At 37.9% G+C, this 16,893-nt stretch overlaps 1 protein-coding gene across 1 annotated transcript; it reads left to right on the forward strand.

Annotated features, from left to right (window-relative positions):
• The first annotated feature begins 8,333 nt into the window (after nucleotides 1-8,333).
• On the forward strand, nucleotides 8,334-15,802 carry LOC139116357 (endoglucanase F-like). The gene is made up of 7 exons (XM_070678993.1): nucleotides 8,334-8,541; nucleotides 10,106-10,273; nucleotides 11,165-11,349; nucleotides 12,067-12,229; nucleotides 14,170-14,266; nucleotides 14,391-14,553; nucleotides 15,666-15,802. The coding sequence occupies exons 1-7, from the start codon at nucleotides 8,334-8,336 to the stop codon at nucleotides 15,741-15,743; spliced, it is 1,062 nt and encodes a 353-aa protein (XP_070535094.1). The 3' UTR covers nucleotides 15,744-15,802.
• The last annotated feature ends 1,091 nt before the right edge of the window (nucleotides 15,803-16,893 follow it).

The following is a 16,893-nucleotide window of genomic DNA, read 5'->3' on the forward strand; positions in this document are numbered from 1 at the left end:
CGTACGTCTTAAAATACAAATCCTGAATGTGCTTTGGAGGAAACGGTTTCTAAATCGACATCAAAGATAAGTTTGAAGTTGTCAATGCGGTAAATGACAGACGATACCCATGATGCAATGCCCGTCAGCGTATTAGGGACCGACCATAAGATCTTGGGAGGTAGAAGTGGTCACAATCAGATTGTGAATATTTTTTACAATTGTAAAAATTTTGAAAATTTTTCCCAAGTGAGTCATGATGTGCTAATGTTTTTCAAAGTAAACTGCCAGATTTATCAGTTTTTTGCGTTCAGATTTTTTTAATTTTGCAAATTAGTTTGAAGATCTTTTCCCCTATTTTTTTTTGCTTTTATTTCTGTTTTTCACCACCCACAAGATCTAATGGTTCGTCCCTTGAAAATAAACAGAAGCCAACGCCCTTGTTCATTTCGGCTATAAATAACGAACCGCATGCATTTTGACTTTGGAAATAATTATAAAAAGGAATAATTATAAATGTCTTTACTTTCACGTTCGTGATGTATGTTCACGTTTTATGACCCAGAGAAATGGAATCATAATTACATTTTCAATCAATGTCAAAAAGTTTTCACGGTGTTGTGAATCTCGCCGAATCACGATGTTGTGAATCTCGTCGGTCAGAAATAGCTACATCAATTTTGATCTTTTTTCTCTGTTTGTAATAATACTTCACTTTCCCATTTCTTCTGTTTTCATCTCTGAGGGTTGTCGATTTCGTATTGATTCTCTCAGATATGAACGCAAAAAACGTGACATTCTGTTCCAAGTGTTTCACTTCTGTTTAAGGATGGCAATAATCGAACCAGCGGGGGCACTTATGTTCGTGTAAGAATGACATCCCTAATTGTCAGTCTCGACTTTTTAAATCAACTTTAGGCATGATTGAGTATGTAATCCATCTGAACGTCGTCGAATTGCAAACCCACTCTTGAAACTCTTCTGAAAATTCGAAGTATTACTTTAGTGGTTGTAGCGTTTGAATGTTTTCTGGTACAATGCTCAAAGCTTGCAATTGAAAAAAAAACAAAAAAAAAAAGTCATTTCTATTGAGACTTAAATTAGGAAACACATCAGCTGTGCCTATGTAGTACTATGGTCACCGTTGATTTGAGTGTGTGTGTGTAGAGAGAGAGAGAGAGAGAGAGAGAGAGAGAGAGAGAGAGAGAGAGAGCCGCATGCAAATCCATAACGAGCGTACCTGCAAATCGTTAATGTGATGTATGCGCTGTGTGAACGTGTATGTTATTCACTTGAAACAAATGAATGTATAAAAAATCCATAGTCATCGAACACTCAAACGAAAACTGACAACGATAAATCTGTGCAACTAAAACACTGATCTGTTATAAGATATGCTTTCTTAAAAGTAGCAAAACTAATATCCAGAAATTTTGATCCTGCAGGAAACTTTCCTTTACAGGTAAACGCGCCTAGGGGACATATATTCGAAGTCTCAAACTTTTACAATTCTTTTCTGGTCTACCACTTGTGGGGGTTCATTTAAAGATCTTAGTGTAGGAATTTTTTTACCGGCTTAACTTTTTAAATTCGAAAATTTATTTTTCTCCACAGGGTTAACACAGGGATGCATGGCCGCAATTTTGAATTATAAATATCGGTAAATCTTTGGTTATTTGTTTCTCTAGTACCAGAATTTGCACGGTAACCCCTGATTTTTGTTCTTGATTTTGAAAGAGAATCGTTGAGAGATTCCTCAAGGAAAATTTGATCAAAGTTCAATGTCTTTCCCTTTCGAAGGCGCATACTATACCTTAAACGGCAACTGTGTGGTTAATTTCATATGAGGATGATTTAGACGAAGATGGCACGAAGGAAGTATTTAGATAGTGCTAGTTGTTTTACTATTTTTAAGGTAACAGTTTAATCACATTCATCTCGAGAACTGCTTGCTCCCCGTACAGCTTTGACAAGAATTACCATGATACCGATTTCGCCTACTGATTGAAATGCTTTTAATCTTATCAGCTTTATAGTATCAGTTCAAGTCATCAGATATGAATTCACGGTTTCTTTCTTTCAGCTATGTCTAATTTAAAATATTTTTTGAAAGATCAGTACTTTTAAAATCGGAAGCATAAACATGGCCTCCCTTAAAACATTTTAATACTTGCACCCCGGGGACAGTCTACAATCAAATTGTCATAATATTTTATAGTCTGCTTCTTATTTTGACTCATTTAGAAAAAAAAATGTAAAGAAAATGATCTTTTCACCGTCCGATTTTGTGCAAATCGAATGTTTAAGCGGCCATTTTGAATTTCCAGAGTCGGTAAATTTGCCTGATGATCTCTGGTGTTTACATTCTTTACTTTGAAAGGGGATGGATTAGAGCCAAATTAGGTTTCGAGGCCTGTATAACTTTAAAGTTTCTGATGAGAATAGCTTCCCAACGTGTCATCTCGTTTAGGGACTTGTCAGTTCTTCGGCCTGGGGGGGGGGGGGGGCGGTGGATTATTTTTTGCCGACGTCAAAAAGTGGCTGACCCCCCTATTCCAAATTTTGAAAACAGGGTGACCCCCCTATTCCAAATTTCGAAAACAGGGTGACCCCCCCCCCGGCGCGCGACATAGGTAAAAGAAAAGGTGGACATAAATTTTATATATATATATATATATATATATATATATATATATATATATATATATATATATATATATATCATTTTACATTTTACATATATATTTATATTTTAAATAGTCATTCTATGTTTTAATGAAATTGTTAACATGTCAGTTGTAAGATAGGAATTTCAAAGTGTCAATCTTAAAGTTTGAATACAGTACATTTTGAATGAGCTGTGAATGTATTTCACACTTTCTATGCTTAACCAGATGTCCTGAACTGTTGTACAGAAATGGATGTCAATCATTAATATCAAAGAGGAAAAAGCAGTGAATCAAAAACTTTGATGGGTGTTAAGACTTGAGGAGCCATAGAGAGCTTTTTTAGCCAAATCTGATGTGTACAGTGTCTCAGAGGACCTTTTCTTGTAACATTGAAACCATAAAAGCACAGCTAATAATGACAAAAACTGCCTTCTTTAACTGTTATTTTGTTCATAAAAAAGCATTTTTCTACAGAAAACCTGTGACACAAAGGAAAATAATTGCATCAATGAGAAGGAAAGATATCTTGTCATTTTTCTATCTCTAAAATAAGTCACTGTATCAAATATATATAGTGAAATATTTGTGCATGTTGCTTTCTCATACTGAATTCTCATAGAGAGAACAGAAAAGTATCAGGAATTTGTCATCCTTGTCATATGAAATGCAGATTTCATAATGTACACTTTCACTTTGCAAACATCAAGATATCTCTGATTTATTAAAGTATGGCGCCCGAAGGGCGCGCCGAAAAATATGAAACATCCTGATATCTCTGATATATATGCCTCATATATTAAAGTCATGCACCAGGGCATGCTGAAAAATGTCTGATATATTAAAGTAATGAGCTTGAAGAGCACGCTGAAAAATATTGAACATACAGATATCTCTGATGTATGTATGCTTGATATGTTAAAGTTGGGCGTGCTGAAAAATATGACTGATTATTAAAGTTACGCGCCCGAAGGGCGCGCCGAAAAATACAACTGAATGATGAAATTTGTGGCTGACACTAGCATTTTAGGCAATGATGAGCATGTGTCAAAATTCAAAAACACACTGACCCCCCCTATTGGGTATTTCAAAAACATGGTGACCCCCCCCCCCTATCACCAAAGTCAAAAACAGGGTGACCCCCCCCCCCATGAATCCACCGGCCCCCCCAGGCTGAAGAAACTGACCAGTCCCTTATATCCTTTGCTCAACGTGGACGGGTGAATATCTTTACTGCAGAAATGATACTTGGTCTTTTGTAGCAACAGATTCGACATTGACAAGTTAACATCAAGGAGTTTTATTACAAGGCCGCCCTTGTGCACGGGTAAAATTAGTCTGGCAGAGACCCTGCGATTCGCGTTCTCCCCTGTTGGAACACGCGCGCCCTTCAGAGACGCGACGCGAATCCCAGGGTCTGGACGTTCTTGCAAGCGACCGGTCGGATTTCTGCCTGATCCGGGTACTTTATAGAACTCCACACACCCGTTAATCAAAACAAAAATGACAAGTAGCATAGCCAAATAAAATGAAAATGAAAAATAAAAACATACTGCGTATATAGGTCTACCGGCTACTAGTATATATCCTCTCCGCCCAGTTAGATAGCTGTTTCTTTTGACGTCACTACCCTTGTGAATATTCATACCCTTGCAAGAACTGACAGTCGCTGTGTCTGGCAGCGCGTGCTCACAGCTGCACAGCCTTCGAATGCAGGCCCATCGTGGGCGCGCAAAAAAACAAGGCACAGCAACTGTGGAGAGTCTCGGGTAAAATGTGTGTGGTTACAAAGAGCTATCAAGCACAGACTACCGAAGAGGTACAATGACATTAGAATTTATTTTAAAGCAGTCAATGACATAGAGACATGCACTTACCATTTCAATTTGAAACGCCTTGTGAATATGTTGATTTCCACGGATGAAAAGAAGCACGTTTAGGCCAAAGTAATTAAATTCTTTGTTTTGCGTCCACTCTAGATGGGAAAAGGTACGCGTCAAAGCGGCTGAAAAACACACACAACAAAATTAAGACAATGTAATTTGATAGCAGCAAATAAAAAATTGTAACAAAATTTTAGTTCAGAAAAGCTAAGCGGTCATGTCCTAAAATTTCATATTCAAATACATTGTGAGTGTTTTTCATGAAAAAAACCTAAGCTGGTGGGGACGCAAAACAAAGAATTTAATTACTTTGGCCTTATTATCTTTAGTTACGAATCTGTTGTACATTTTATCTTCACGCACCAACCTGGTGTTCAGTCAGTGTAGATAAATGCGATTTCCATTCGTCGTTCACAGATTATTGACGTTGCAATAATGTGTATTTTATGAAACAAATTATACACAAATATTAGGAATATGTAAAATTGTCATTTTAATTCATTTGCACAATATGTAAATATTATATTAATATATTAAGTATCCTAAAAACACAGTAATAAAAAATAATTCCCTCAACCGGACAAAGCGTTGTAAATTCTTACAAGCTTAAATCTTATCATAAATGTTATACCGCTGTGGTCTGACATATGTGTAGAATATGTACATGCAAAAATCTCTCTGTTTATTGTTTTGCTGTGTTTACAATTTACACTTTTTGTTTCAACTATAGACTAACATTATATGATTTTCCTTTTATACCATAAATCCATATCAGTGCGAGCAAAATTAACAAATAAAATATCAATCTATACATGTTGCAGGCATTGAATACGCTCGAAAATTCTTTTCAACACATGTGCTTTTTCATTTGTAAAGCTACAAGCAAATTGACAACAATGTGTTAGCTGTTCGGTTTGGATTCGGTTCCATTAATTTGAAACCCGTTTCCGATCGAAGTTTTAGACAATAGAGGTCAATTTTTACTTGAATTTAAAGTTGTTGCCTTATGTATATTTCCGCTCACTGCGCCAAAGTGCGAAACAACTGCAACTATGGATGTTATTTTTTAAAGAAAGGGCTGTGTGATCAGTGGTCACTGTACCTATAGGCTGGACTTTTAGAAACTCAGGTCACGACTGTTCTGTTCGCCGTGAAGGCTACTCTGGTGACCCACCACTCAGTATTTTGAAGAACTGAATATTCAGTTAACAGAATTAGCGAAATTCCGTGGCGGATAATTATATATTAATAAAATATCTGTTTTGAAGGAATAAAATTGAAAGCAAACATCATTTCCTATCACAGAATAATTTATTTCATAAATCCGTCCATAAATATATTTTATGTGTACGCATATATTACTACTATATGTAAATTATCGATTGATGACAAGCAGCAATCGCCTGGATTTCCGCTGAATGGGCCCTAGGCTAAACTCGAATATCTAGTAAGGCACAAAACAAAACAAAACAAAACAAAAATAATTCGCAGATGTTAGCGGAAGGACAGCAGAGGTGTTTTTCATCAAGCACAGGTGTAATCTGATTTGATTTCATATTTAACATATTCACTAGATTTTTTCCACGAAAATGATAAATTCTTGCCTTACCATGCAGAAATTCTGTCCACGCGAATTATATAGACCGTTATTTACAATAAGCTGTCATTTTGTGCATCTCTGTTTTAACTATTGACTTCTTCAGCTGTTGGTAACAAAATAATAGATTAACAAGTTGAACGCATTATAAAGTGAGACGCACAATTTTACGCAACGTCCCATTACAGAAAGATATTAAGGGGGAGGAATATAAAACGATTGACTCCATGATTGTGAGAGAGCCCCTCATAAGTTTCACATTTGCGTCAACTCTGTAAGATGTAAGCCATAGATAGTTCGCGCCCCGCAATTGAAAGACTGAAACTTTTACTCAAACTTTCCGTAGGAAAACCTTCAACCATTCTCTGTTTCAATTTAAGAACATAAATCAGAGGTCACTGTGCAAAAGTTGGTACTAAAGAACAAAGTACCCAATATTTCTCGACATTTGCAAATTCACAATGGCCGCCATCCCTGCCTTAACTCTATGCAGAATATTAAACTTTTGATTTTCACAAAAATAATCCGACGAAAACTTAATTTCCTCCACGAGCTTCAAAATGAATCATCACAAGTGGTAGAGCAAATATATATCATGAAAGTTCGAGTGTTCAAATATCTGTTCCCAAGGCATGATGATTGAACAGAAACTCAATCAAAACCATATTGGAATATTAAATATTCGTCCAATCCATCAATTTTATCACTATAATTCAACTCAAAGTTATGGTATGAAACAGCATTTCAACCAGTAGCACTTTTCGCGTTCCAAATTTTGCTTTCTGATTTCGCATTGCATACTCTTTTCCCGAACGCTTTCACACTTTTTCTGGCCGACCTTCTCATTAATGTTTTTATCTTTAAACATTAACATGGCTGAAAATTATTTAGCATTTTTCTTTCTGTAGTGTAGATGTTTTCGTTTACAAAATTTGACCACTAATGGATGAGCCAAAATCGGGTGCATTGCAAGCATTAGGGTAACTATCGCAATGATTTCCAAAATTTCAGTGCTTGCACTGTCAAACCATTGCTTTGATTCGAAAAAGCAATCGTGTTCTGGTTCTATGTTTTAAAATCGTTAGAACTTTGTGATGTATATTTCCCGCCCAGCTTGATTTCTCTCACTTTGCTAATTTCGCGATCAGAGATTCATTAGCTCATTCGCTGTTTTCTGAACGTGTGATAATTCCATAATATTAGTGTAAATCGGCCATCAGAATCGTTGATCACAATTGCACAGTATTTTACGTGTTTTCTTTAATTTAGTGTCATAGGTTGAGATTGACACCGAGCAGGTAACACCGACGAAAACGAAAAACATGCGGTGCAAATCGCAAGCATATTTCAAGTTTTCTAGGCACGGCCAAAGTTTTTTTTAAAAATTATAAAAGAAAAATATTAATGATACACAGACACACACATATTCATATTTCAGAAATAAAAACGGCAAGCTTTAACTTAACATTTCACATCAAGATAAAATAAATAAATAAATAAATAAATAAATAAATAAATAAATAAATAAAACTGAACTCTACAGCTCTGGACTTTTTCTTGCGTAAAGGTGTCCAATTTCCCATGTGAATTCAAATGTTACATGTAATTTGCATTCTTTGTCTCGGGGACTCGCCTACAGCGATCACTCAATACCATGTGGACGCTATCCACATCATCGAGTGTTTGATTGATGGAGCTGGGGCTGGTAGATTCTTGAAAACATAAATATTCACGAAATGTCTTCAATTTTCTCTGTATTTGTATTAAATTCTAATTTTACTTCCTAAAGTGACAATGATTTCCATATGTTTTATTTACCCTTTCAATCGATGTCAAAATGCGCCCATGACGGTACGGATCCCGCTGCGCAATACGCGACACTCTTATTTTATGATGTCTCTTAAGTTGTCCGTTATTCAGTTTTTGTTTGTTGTTAATTCGATTTTTACGAAATGATTTGATATGCAAATTTTGAATGCCTGCTAGAGTTCGAGGGTGGTGGTAATAAAACCAGCGGTATATCAGAAGTCACGACATATTAATTGAAAGAAAAAAGCGCCCATTTATAAATGCGGTGGTTGACGTACAGTAAAGTATAAAGGGAGAAGAGTTATCACCAGAAAGTGAACAGAAACCAAACTTGGTTAACACTACTGACAGAGAGCCAGCTTCTCACTGGACAGTGGTTGGTATACAAGCAACAGGATCATGAATTGGATCTTCCTCGCATTGCTCGCTTTGATGGTAGCATTGGCGAGTTCGGTCTTCACAGAGTCCGACGAATTATACGAGTCTAGGACTCGCATGGAATGGGGTGATGAGGAGAGAGACGACAATGACGAAGGTGACAGTTACAGTCCCGTAAAACGAGACCTGGGAAATTGTGATGAGTACACGATACAAACAAGGCCAAAAAGTGAGTTTTTAATTTTTTTTCAATTTGCTGCATCAACTTCGCATCATGTAAAGTCTGCTTCATTTGTTTAGTAAAACTGTGAGACGTGTATCCCTAGTTTCAGATTCAAAAGCTCTAAGGCGAATATTTTGTCTTTTTCTTCCATGGGGATAACTGCCCTGAAAAGTATCCATTTAAGGTAGAACGCGCCTCGGGGACAGATATTTGGACTCTCAAACCTCTACAATTTTTTTCTGATATACCACATGTGGGGGCTCATTTCAAAGCTCTTGGAGAAAGAAAAACTTTCACCGTCTTAGTTTTTCGAAAATCTTAAATTTTATTTTTCCCCATAGAGTTAACACAGGGATGGCGGCCATTTTGAATTTCAAAAATCGTTAAATCGTGGGTTATTTGTTTCTCTAGTTCCACAATTTGCACGGTGACCCCCTACTTTTATTCTTGATTTTGTAAGAGAATGGTTGAAACATTTTTAGAGGAAAGCTTAAACAAAAGTTTGTCTTTCACTTTCGAGGCGCATACTACCTTACAGGGGCTCTATTTGGCTCTGTCTCTAAATCATGATATGACAACCTTTTCTTGAACACCATTGACTCAAAATGGAGGCGTAAAGCGTATGTGATTAAATTAAGCAGCTCGTACCGTACGCCAAATCTTGCACAGTGGTCGTACTACCTTTAGCTAATCAGCATATATTAGCATACATAAATTTTAAGTTGTTGGTTGATGGAAGAACTAGTTATTTTATTTATCTGTTGATTGAACTGTATCTTTGTCGACAAGCCCTCCGCAATGTGACTTCTAAAAAATCTACAAAATTCAACATACCACAACATTCTATAGAGAGCGAGCAACAGCGACAGGTCGGTATATAGTTGTATTATACTTTCACAGTATTCCAAGAAATGTACATAAATTCAAATTCCACCGAAGGCTCAATAATAACAGAAATAAATTCGACTGTGCGTTCTCGCTGTTTGGATTTTCTCTTTGGTTGTTTGACTTCCATGTGTCACAGATGTGAAAAACGAGAATTGCAATGCTCGACTTTATATAGCGAAGTCTGTAAAACCTTACGTACGAGAATGAAAATCTTTTCTTTATGCAGAATGTGGGAGTTCTATCCCTAGAATGTATGACCTATTAATGACCCTATTAATTGCAACCATTCTCTTTTGAGAGTTGTGTCGCCATCGTTCAGCAACAAGCGTATGATGAAAACACTGAACCCCAAAACGAATACTTGTCGATGTTGTTCCGCAAGCTGCAAGTACATCGCTAGTTTGCTGACAATGGCCCCCAAATGGTACATATCACGTACGAGGCAGGATATATACGTCAGAAATTGGTCATTTCACGTTTTTTTTTGATTATGTGGGATTTACTGACGAGCATGCAGATAGAAAACGGTGCGCATGCGGACTGAATTACTGACACGTTCTTACTTAGGCAGGGAATGAGGAATATGTACAGTCGATTGTTGCCCATGGCTAGAGAAGGTCACCATCCGTCGACAGTTACAAACCCAACGACAATGACAATCATGTTTCCATTCTGTCAACAGAATTCCACCACAACTTCGGTGAGCTCCTCAATTACTCGTTACTGTTCTTTGAAGCGCAAAAGTCGGGCAAGATTACCAAGTCGAAACAAAAGCTTCCATGGAGAGCCAGTTCGTGTCTGTCAGACAGCGGATTAGAAGGCGAGGATCTGACCGGCGGGTGGTACGACGGTAGGCAAGGTTTAACTATAAACGTGTGGCAAACCGTCAAAACGATGTTGTGGCGAAATATGGGATATAGCAATTCGAAATCAATTGATATATCATACCTCTTTATATGCAAACGTTCTATCAATCAATCAATCGATCGATCAATCAATCAATCAAATCATAAATAAAATCCAAAAAAGTTTATTATAAGAACAGATCTATTTGTAGTTACATTTGCACTATGAGGGAAGATATATTTCAGATAGTTCTGTTCAGTGACCGTAGAGTGCGCTTCATTGCAGGACAATATTCTTATGATTGTGTGATCTAACTTGCCGTTTTCTGCATAGACTTGTGACCCACAACAACACAAAGTATCGATGGAAATTTGATGATCATTGTCCATCGAATTTTGTTCCATGCCTTTTTTATAACATTGTTTTTTTGCTCTGTTGGTTTAACTTTTTTAACGTTTGCTATTGTCGCAGTGTGCTACATTTCGAAAGTCCTACACTCGTTGCTTAAAGCCCTATTAGGTGTATCTTTTTGCACTTTGCTTACCAAAACATCACCCAATCTCCAGAAAAACGTTTTGGATTCCCGTTATTAAGCAGTAGTGTCTTTGAAAATGTCACTATTCCAATCCTTTGTTCTGGATTTAATTTAATTAAATTCAGGCGCCTAACACGCGTACGGCGTGTACATATTGGAATTGCAACTCGCGAATAATATTTATTTGTTAAAATTTAAGTTGTGCGTTGGATCGCAAATGTTCGTCACTACTTTTACATAACTTGAATTTGACATCAAACAATCTTATCGAAAAATGATGGAAAAATATGATACAGCTAATGGGGCCTTAATGACTTAATCTTTATGCCAATTGCCTGCCTCTTTTCTTCACCGTTCCAGCCGGAGACAACGTGAAGTTCAACTTTCCGATGGCATTTTCTTCATCGGTGTTGGCATGGAGCCTCATCGAGTTCCCGGATGCATACAAAGACGCGGGCGTGTACAACGACATGCTCAGCGCCCTCAAGGGAGTCTGTGAATATTTCACGAAATGTCACACCGGCCCAAATGAATATTACTACCAGGTAAAAACTTCGTCTTAATGTTCAGGAGAGCTGACAACTTTATCGAGTGAGAGACAGTCATGTTATTGAAAACCCTTTAGCAGAAAATGACGCGGATTTTCAGATTGTCGGTGTGGTGGCTATAAAAAGATATTTTTTTTGCTTATACAACACAAGCAATATTGACTGCTAAGTGCACCAAAGAAAAATATTGGAGCCTTGCAATCTTGGTAGTATTTGGAGACTAGTCGAAACTTTATCAGGAAAAAAGCTGAGAATTATAAAACTTTAATTCATAAATAGCTTGTATGGTAAAAGGATGTGTGCTGCGATTATTTCCTGAAATTATAGCCATCTGTGTACATATCTAAAGTACTCTTTACAAACCCAAGTTTGTTTTCCTCTGAAAACATTGCTTTGCTGCCCCATTAAATTCCATCTGAAATATTACCTTTAGGATCATGCAAGATATGCAAAAGAGGAAACCTCTTCTTTGAATCGTGAAGAAAAATCGTTGTCCCACCAACACATTGAAGGTTCGTTCTGAAGATCAAGCTCAATGCCATCATGTTGAATAAGTAACACCTGAGATTTCGGTAGACACGAGAAGACTGAAATTTCTTCTTATCTTTTAAGAATGTAAGCTTCTTTTTTGGATCCCCCTCTTGGGACACAGCTCTGAATTGATAATGTTGCCAAAATGCGTAATCCTAGCAGAACAATGTGGTAATTTTGTAGGTAGCAGACGCCGGTCTTGATCACCGCTCCTGGCAACGACCAGAAGACATCGTGTACAACAGAGAGCCGTTCCGAGTCAACGATACCGTGCCGGGTTCTGATGTCGTTTCTCTCGCTGCAGCGGCCCTCGCGACGTGCTCCGTCGCCTACAAAGACGCTAGAAGTAAGTTAACCATGCGATCCTAGTAGAGGCTGTATCTCTCTGCCCCCTTGCGCCGCAGGGAAAGTTTCCTCATTTACACATCAGTTGATCTTTCCAATCGCGTGTGCCGAAAATGCAAAGGGAAGGAAAAATGAAGCAGAGAAGATTTTATGTCATGGTAGAACGCGCCTCGGGGACACAAATATGGACTCTCAAGCTTTTTCAATTCTTTTCTGATCTACCTCTTGTTGGGGTTCATTTTAAAGCTCTTTGTATAAGAAAACTTTTCCTCATTTTTCTCCATAGAGGTAACACTGGATTGCGGCCATTTTGAATTTAAATATCGGTAAATATTGACTTGTTTCATAGTACCAAAATTTGCACGGTGACCCCCAATTTTCATTCTTGATTTTGGAAGACAATGGTTGAAAGATTCCTCAAGGAAAGTTTGAGCAAAAGTTCTTTCACTTTCGAGGCTCGACCTACCTTAAATATAAATTTAAGACGATTCGCAGAAACAAGGTTTTTTGTCGATGTCTAAAAGAAAATTATGCTATAGAGTTGCAAAGACGAACTTGAAGATGAAAAGTTCACAGTGACTACCCATACTCTGCTAAACAAACATCAAAACACCTCAAAACTCTACCAAAAGCCTATACTTCAGGTTCTGAACACTGTCTAGGGAATTGCACAATACACACGTTTATGTTACTACAGCCAGTCTAACCTATACAAAATCTTCCTATCTAATGAATGAACCTGTTTTTTTTCTAGATAAACTAATCATGCCGACAAAATATCGTGTTTTTTAAGGAAGCGAACATTTCGAACTTGTTAAATGTTTCTCGGTATCATCCATCTGGCATTTTGATACCGTACAGTGTGCGACAACAATTTGGAACACTTCCATTGGTCGATTAAGTCAACGTGACTGACCATTTATACGCGTTAAAGGTATACAGCCACCTGTAATCTAAATATGCCCATATATGGTCAAAGGGCTTTCTTTGGTATTCAAAATGCCCATGTGAGGGCGCTGTTTTTAAAAAGCGGCCACCCGCTTAAAATCTGTGATTGGTTAGATTTTCTCTTTCCATGGTAACTGTGGCAAAATTGGAACAGGTGACAGTATACCTTTAATGGTGCGCGTGTCGCCCTTTATTCCTTCAGTCACAGACAAATAGAGGACAGACTAGCAACGCAGCATGCCTTTTGTTTCATGGACGTCTCGGTGGACTATTGCCTTTTCATATTAAAAAGAGTTTCAAAGATGTTAGACTTTTTGGAGACGTTGTTTATGGTTGATAATTGCACGAAATTATGCAAAAAGTACGACGAGATGGCATTTTGCTGCAAGTCGCGTAGCAACCATACCTACTTTGTGAGCTCTCAGGGCAGAAACACTGCTTCACGCGAATCGAAACATAACACGCCACCAGTTTCATAAACACGTTCTTCCATGACCAACTTGTAAAAGACGATATGTCTGACCGTAAAACATTGACCGTAACCAGAGAGTATCGATTAAAGACTTTCAAATTTTGTTCAAACACGTGCACACACATTATGTATTCATAAAAATGTGAGAGGAAATTTTAAAATGGTAAAACACATCTCCCTGAAGCTTAAAACTTTCCTGTTTTCGCCAGCACGCCAATTCCGCTTAGCACCAGTCGACAACAACAACACGAAATTTGCCGAACATAATTCCGCTTAAAAATTTGCGAAAATACGGAAACTACCGAAGGATGCATGGTCGGCACTCTTCGGAAAAGAGAGGCGAGAGCTACTTGAGGCGAGGCGTACATGGAGGGCTTACGTAACCGCTCCAAACCTTGAACAATACCCGTTGCAAGTCTGTCTCTCTATTTGTCTGTGCTTCAGTGCATCCCCTGGATACGTGTCCAGAGGGCGGTGTTTCTTTAAAATATTAAAAGGTGTTTGTTTTCATTTTTTTGCAGAAGGAAATCGAGCGCGGATCTTCAGGGAAGAGGCAGTGGATTTGTACAGATTTGCGACGACCAATATCGGCACATATCCTCCTAACGGGTACTATATGTAAGTATTGCGCCTCCGGAGCGGATATTCGGACTCGCAAACTTTTACGATGCTTTTTTGGCTAACCACTTGTGGGGACTCGTTTTTTAAGCTTGAAACCTCTGATAATTTGATTTCTCCATAGCAACAACAAGATTGGCGACGAACTTTTGTGGGCGGCAACGTGGTTACACCTCGCGACAGGCGAAGAGCAGTATCTCCAAGACGCGGAGGAATACTTTGAAGAGTACAAACTCAGGGGAAGTGCCTATTCCTTCGGATGGGCAGACACCAGAGAGGGGTCAAAGGTGAGACAACGACATCTAAGTATATTCACAGGATCAAATTGAAATGGGCATCATATTCAAGATTATAGAATTACTTCCAACGATTCTAAAGCAGTGAAAAAGATATCTCTGAGTTAACAATGGCAGAGATGAGGTGATTTTTCACGTGCTCATTGAATGACTTGAGCTAAGTGTTCTTAATCACTCTCAATCTTTCGGCCCTTTTAAGGCTTTGTGCGCCTCGAAAGCGAAAGATGTAAAGTTTTGGTCAAATTTTCCTCAAAGAATATTTCAATGATTAGGGGGGGCCTATCCTTCAAAATCAAGAATAAAAATCGGGGGTCACCGTGCAAACTTTTGAACTAGAGAAACAAATTACTCAAGATTTACTGATATTTGAAATTCAAGATGGCCGCCATCCCTGTGTTAACTCTATGGAGAGAAAAATAAAATTTTCGAATTTCGAAAAACTAAGCCGGTGAAGTTTTCTTACACCAAGAGCTTTAAAATGAACCCCCACAAGTGGTAGATCAGAAAAGAATTGTAAAAGTTTGAGAATCCGAATATCTGTCCCCGAGGTGCGTTCTACATTTTAGTCACGGTGGTAACAGAGCTCATACTTAGCTACGTTGCAGAATCACAAGAGATTACTGTCATAGAATGCAGAAACATGTTCTGTTGCTTACGCCAAATAAAATATATTATGTATTTCTGGTAACCGGGCCTACTCTTTTTAAAACCCTCCGACCCTGAACTGTTTTCGCATTTGCAAAAGTCAGTAATAATTTTGCCGAATTTATGCGGTTTTGTCATAGGTCACAATCATATGAAAATACAAAATAAAAACAATACCGACCTTTACCGACCTTTATAGTATCTTATTTCCCTAGGGCTTGTTAACGGAAACCGCTATTTATTTTGTTACGCATTATTGCGCTAGGATCGGTCATGGTATAATACCAATATATTGTGTATGTCCCGGTAAGAAGGCAGGCCGTTGGCAACTCCATCTTTTTAGGACGATTAAAGCCCAACGAAAAATCGGGCGTTGATTTGGCAAAATGTCTAAATTTAACGGGACTTTAATGTAAAAAACCATTAAGTTGTGAACTATTTACTCTATTTTGCCTCAGTTACTGCTGTATAAAATTACGGGAAAGACGACATACAGGGATTCATTCACGAAATACATGGACACTTGTTACCTATGAACAGCCCTGACATGTACACAGACGGAGGTTTGTACTTCAGGAATGAGTGGGGATCCTTACGATACGCAGGTGAGGGCGCTAACGTTGTTGTCAACGTCGCAAAACCGCATTTAAAGGTATACAGTCACCTGTAATCTTAATATGCCCATATATGGTCAAAGGGGCGTTCCTTGGTATTGATAATGCCCATGTGAGGGCAATGCTTTAAAAAGTGGCCACCCGCTTAAAATCTGTGATTGGTTAGATTTTCTCTTTTCATGGTAACTGTGGCAAAATTGGAATAAGTGACAGTGCTGGCACTATACAATATCGTCGGCGCGATATTTTTGCTTTTCCAATAAACCTTAGTAAAAGTGCAACACCAGATTTATGCAAACTATTAGCCAAGTTATTGACTCACTGTAGGCAAAGACTCACTGTTTGATAGCTAGGGCATAGTAAAAGGTATAATATTCAAAACATTTCTTGCAGTCATCAACGCTTTTCTCATTTTATGGAAAAGCTGTTTTAAAAAATTAAATATGAAAAATATCAAAAGCTTTTCCCCTTTTACAGTAGACAGCAATTACATGTCAGGGATGTAGAAAATAGCCGGCAGCCAGCAAAAAACAACCGGCTGTCAGCTAACATTTGCCAGCTGTAAAAAGTTAGTTTTAATAAAAAATTAGGACATTTTTCACCAACTTAATGTGCACATACACTACTTGTAACCGCCCATGCTTTTATTTCTGCCACCTGTAACCAAAATTTTCTACATCCCAGCACGTATGCAAGTGTGTTGACATAAAGTTGACAAAATTCAATATCAGTGTCCCACATCAAAACGTAAATCTCAAAGCATGCTTTCAAGAGGATTCATATATAAGTCAGATATACAATAGAAAATGTGTCATCTACGTGTAGGTATAATGCTGGCAAATCATTTAGTAGTAACATCTGGCAGTTGAGAAATTGAGTCACATTATTGTACTGAGAAATCACGTACACAGTCCACAAACAAAAGCAAATATTACCAGGGGCCATTTGCCATGTCTCTTGTCTTCCATACAAATCACAAACAAGGGAGGGTCTTTCTATGACATACCGTTCAGTTCAAAATCCATTGCCTAAATGCCTGCCACCTCTGTGGGACCTGATTTAAAATCTGTCC

Source organism: Ptychodera flava, chromosome 17 (genome assembly GCF_041260155.1).
Source record: "Ptychodera flava strain L36383 chromosome 17, AS_Pfla_20210202, whole genome shotgun sequence".
Lineage (NCBI taxonomy): Eukaryota > Metazoa > Hemichordata > Enteropneusta > Ptychoderidae > Ptychodera > Ptychodera flava.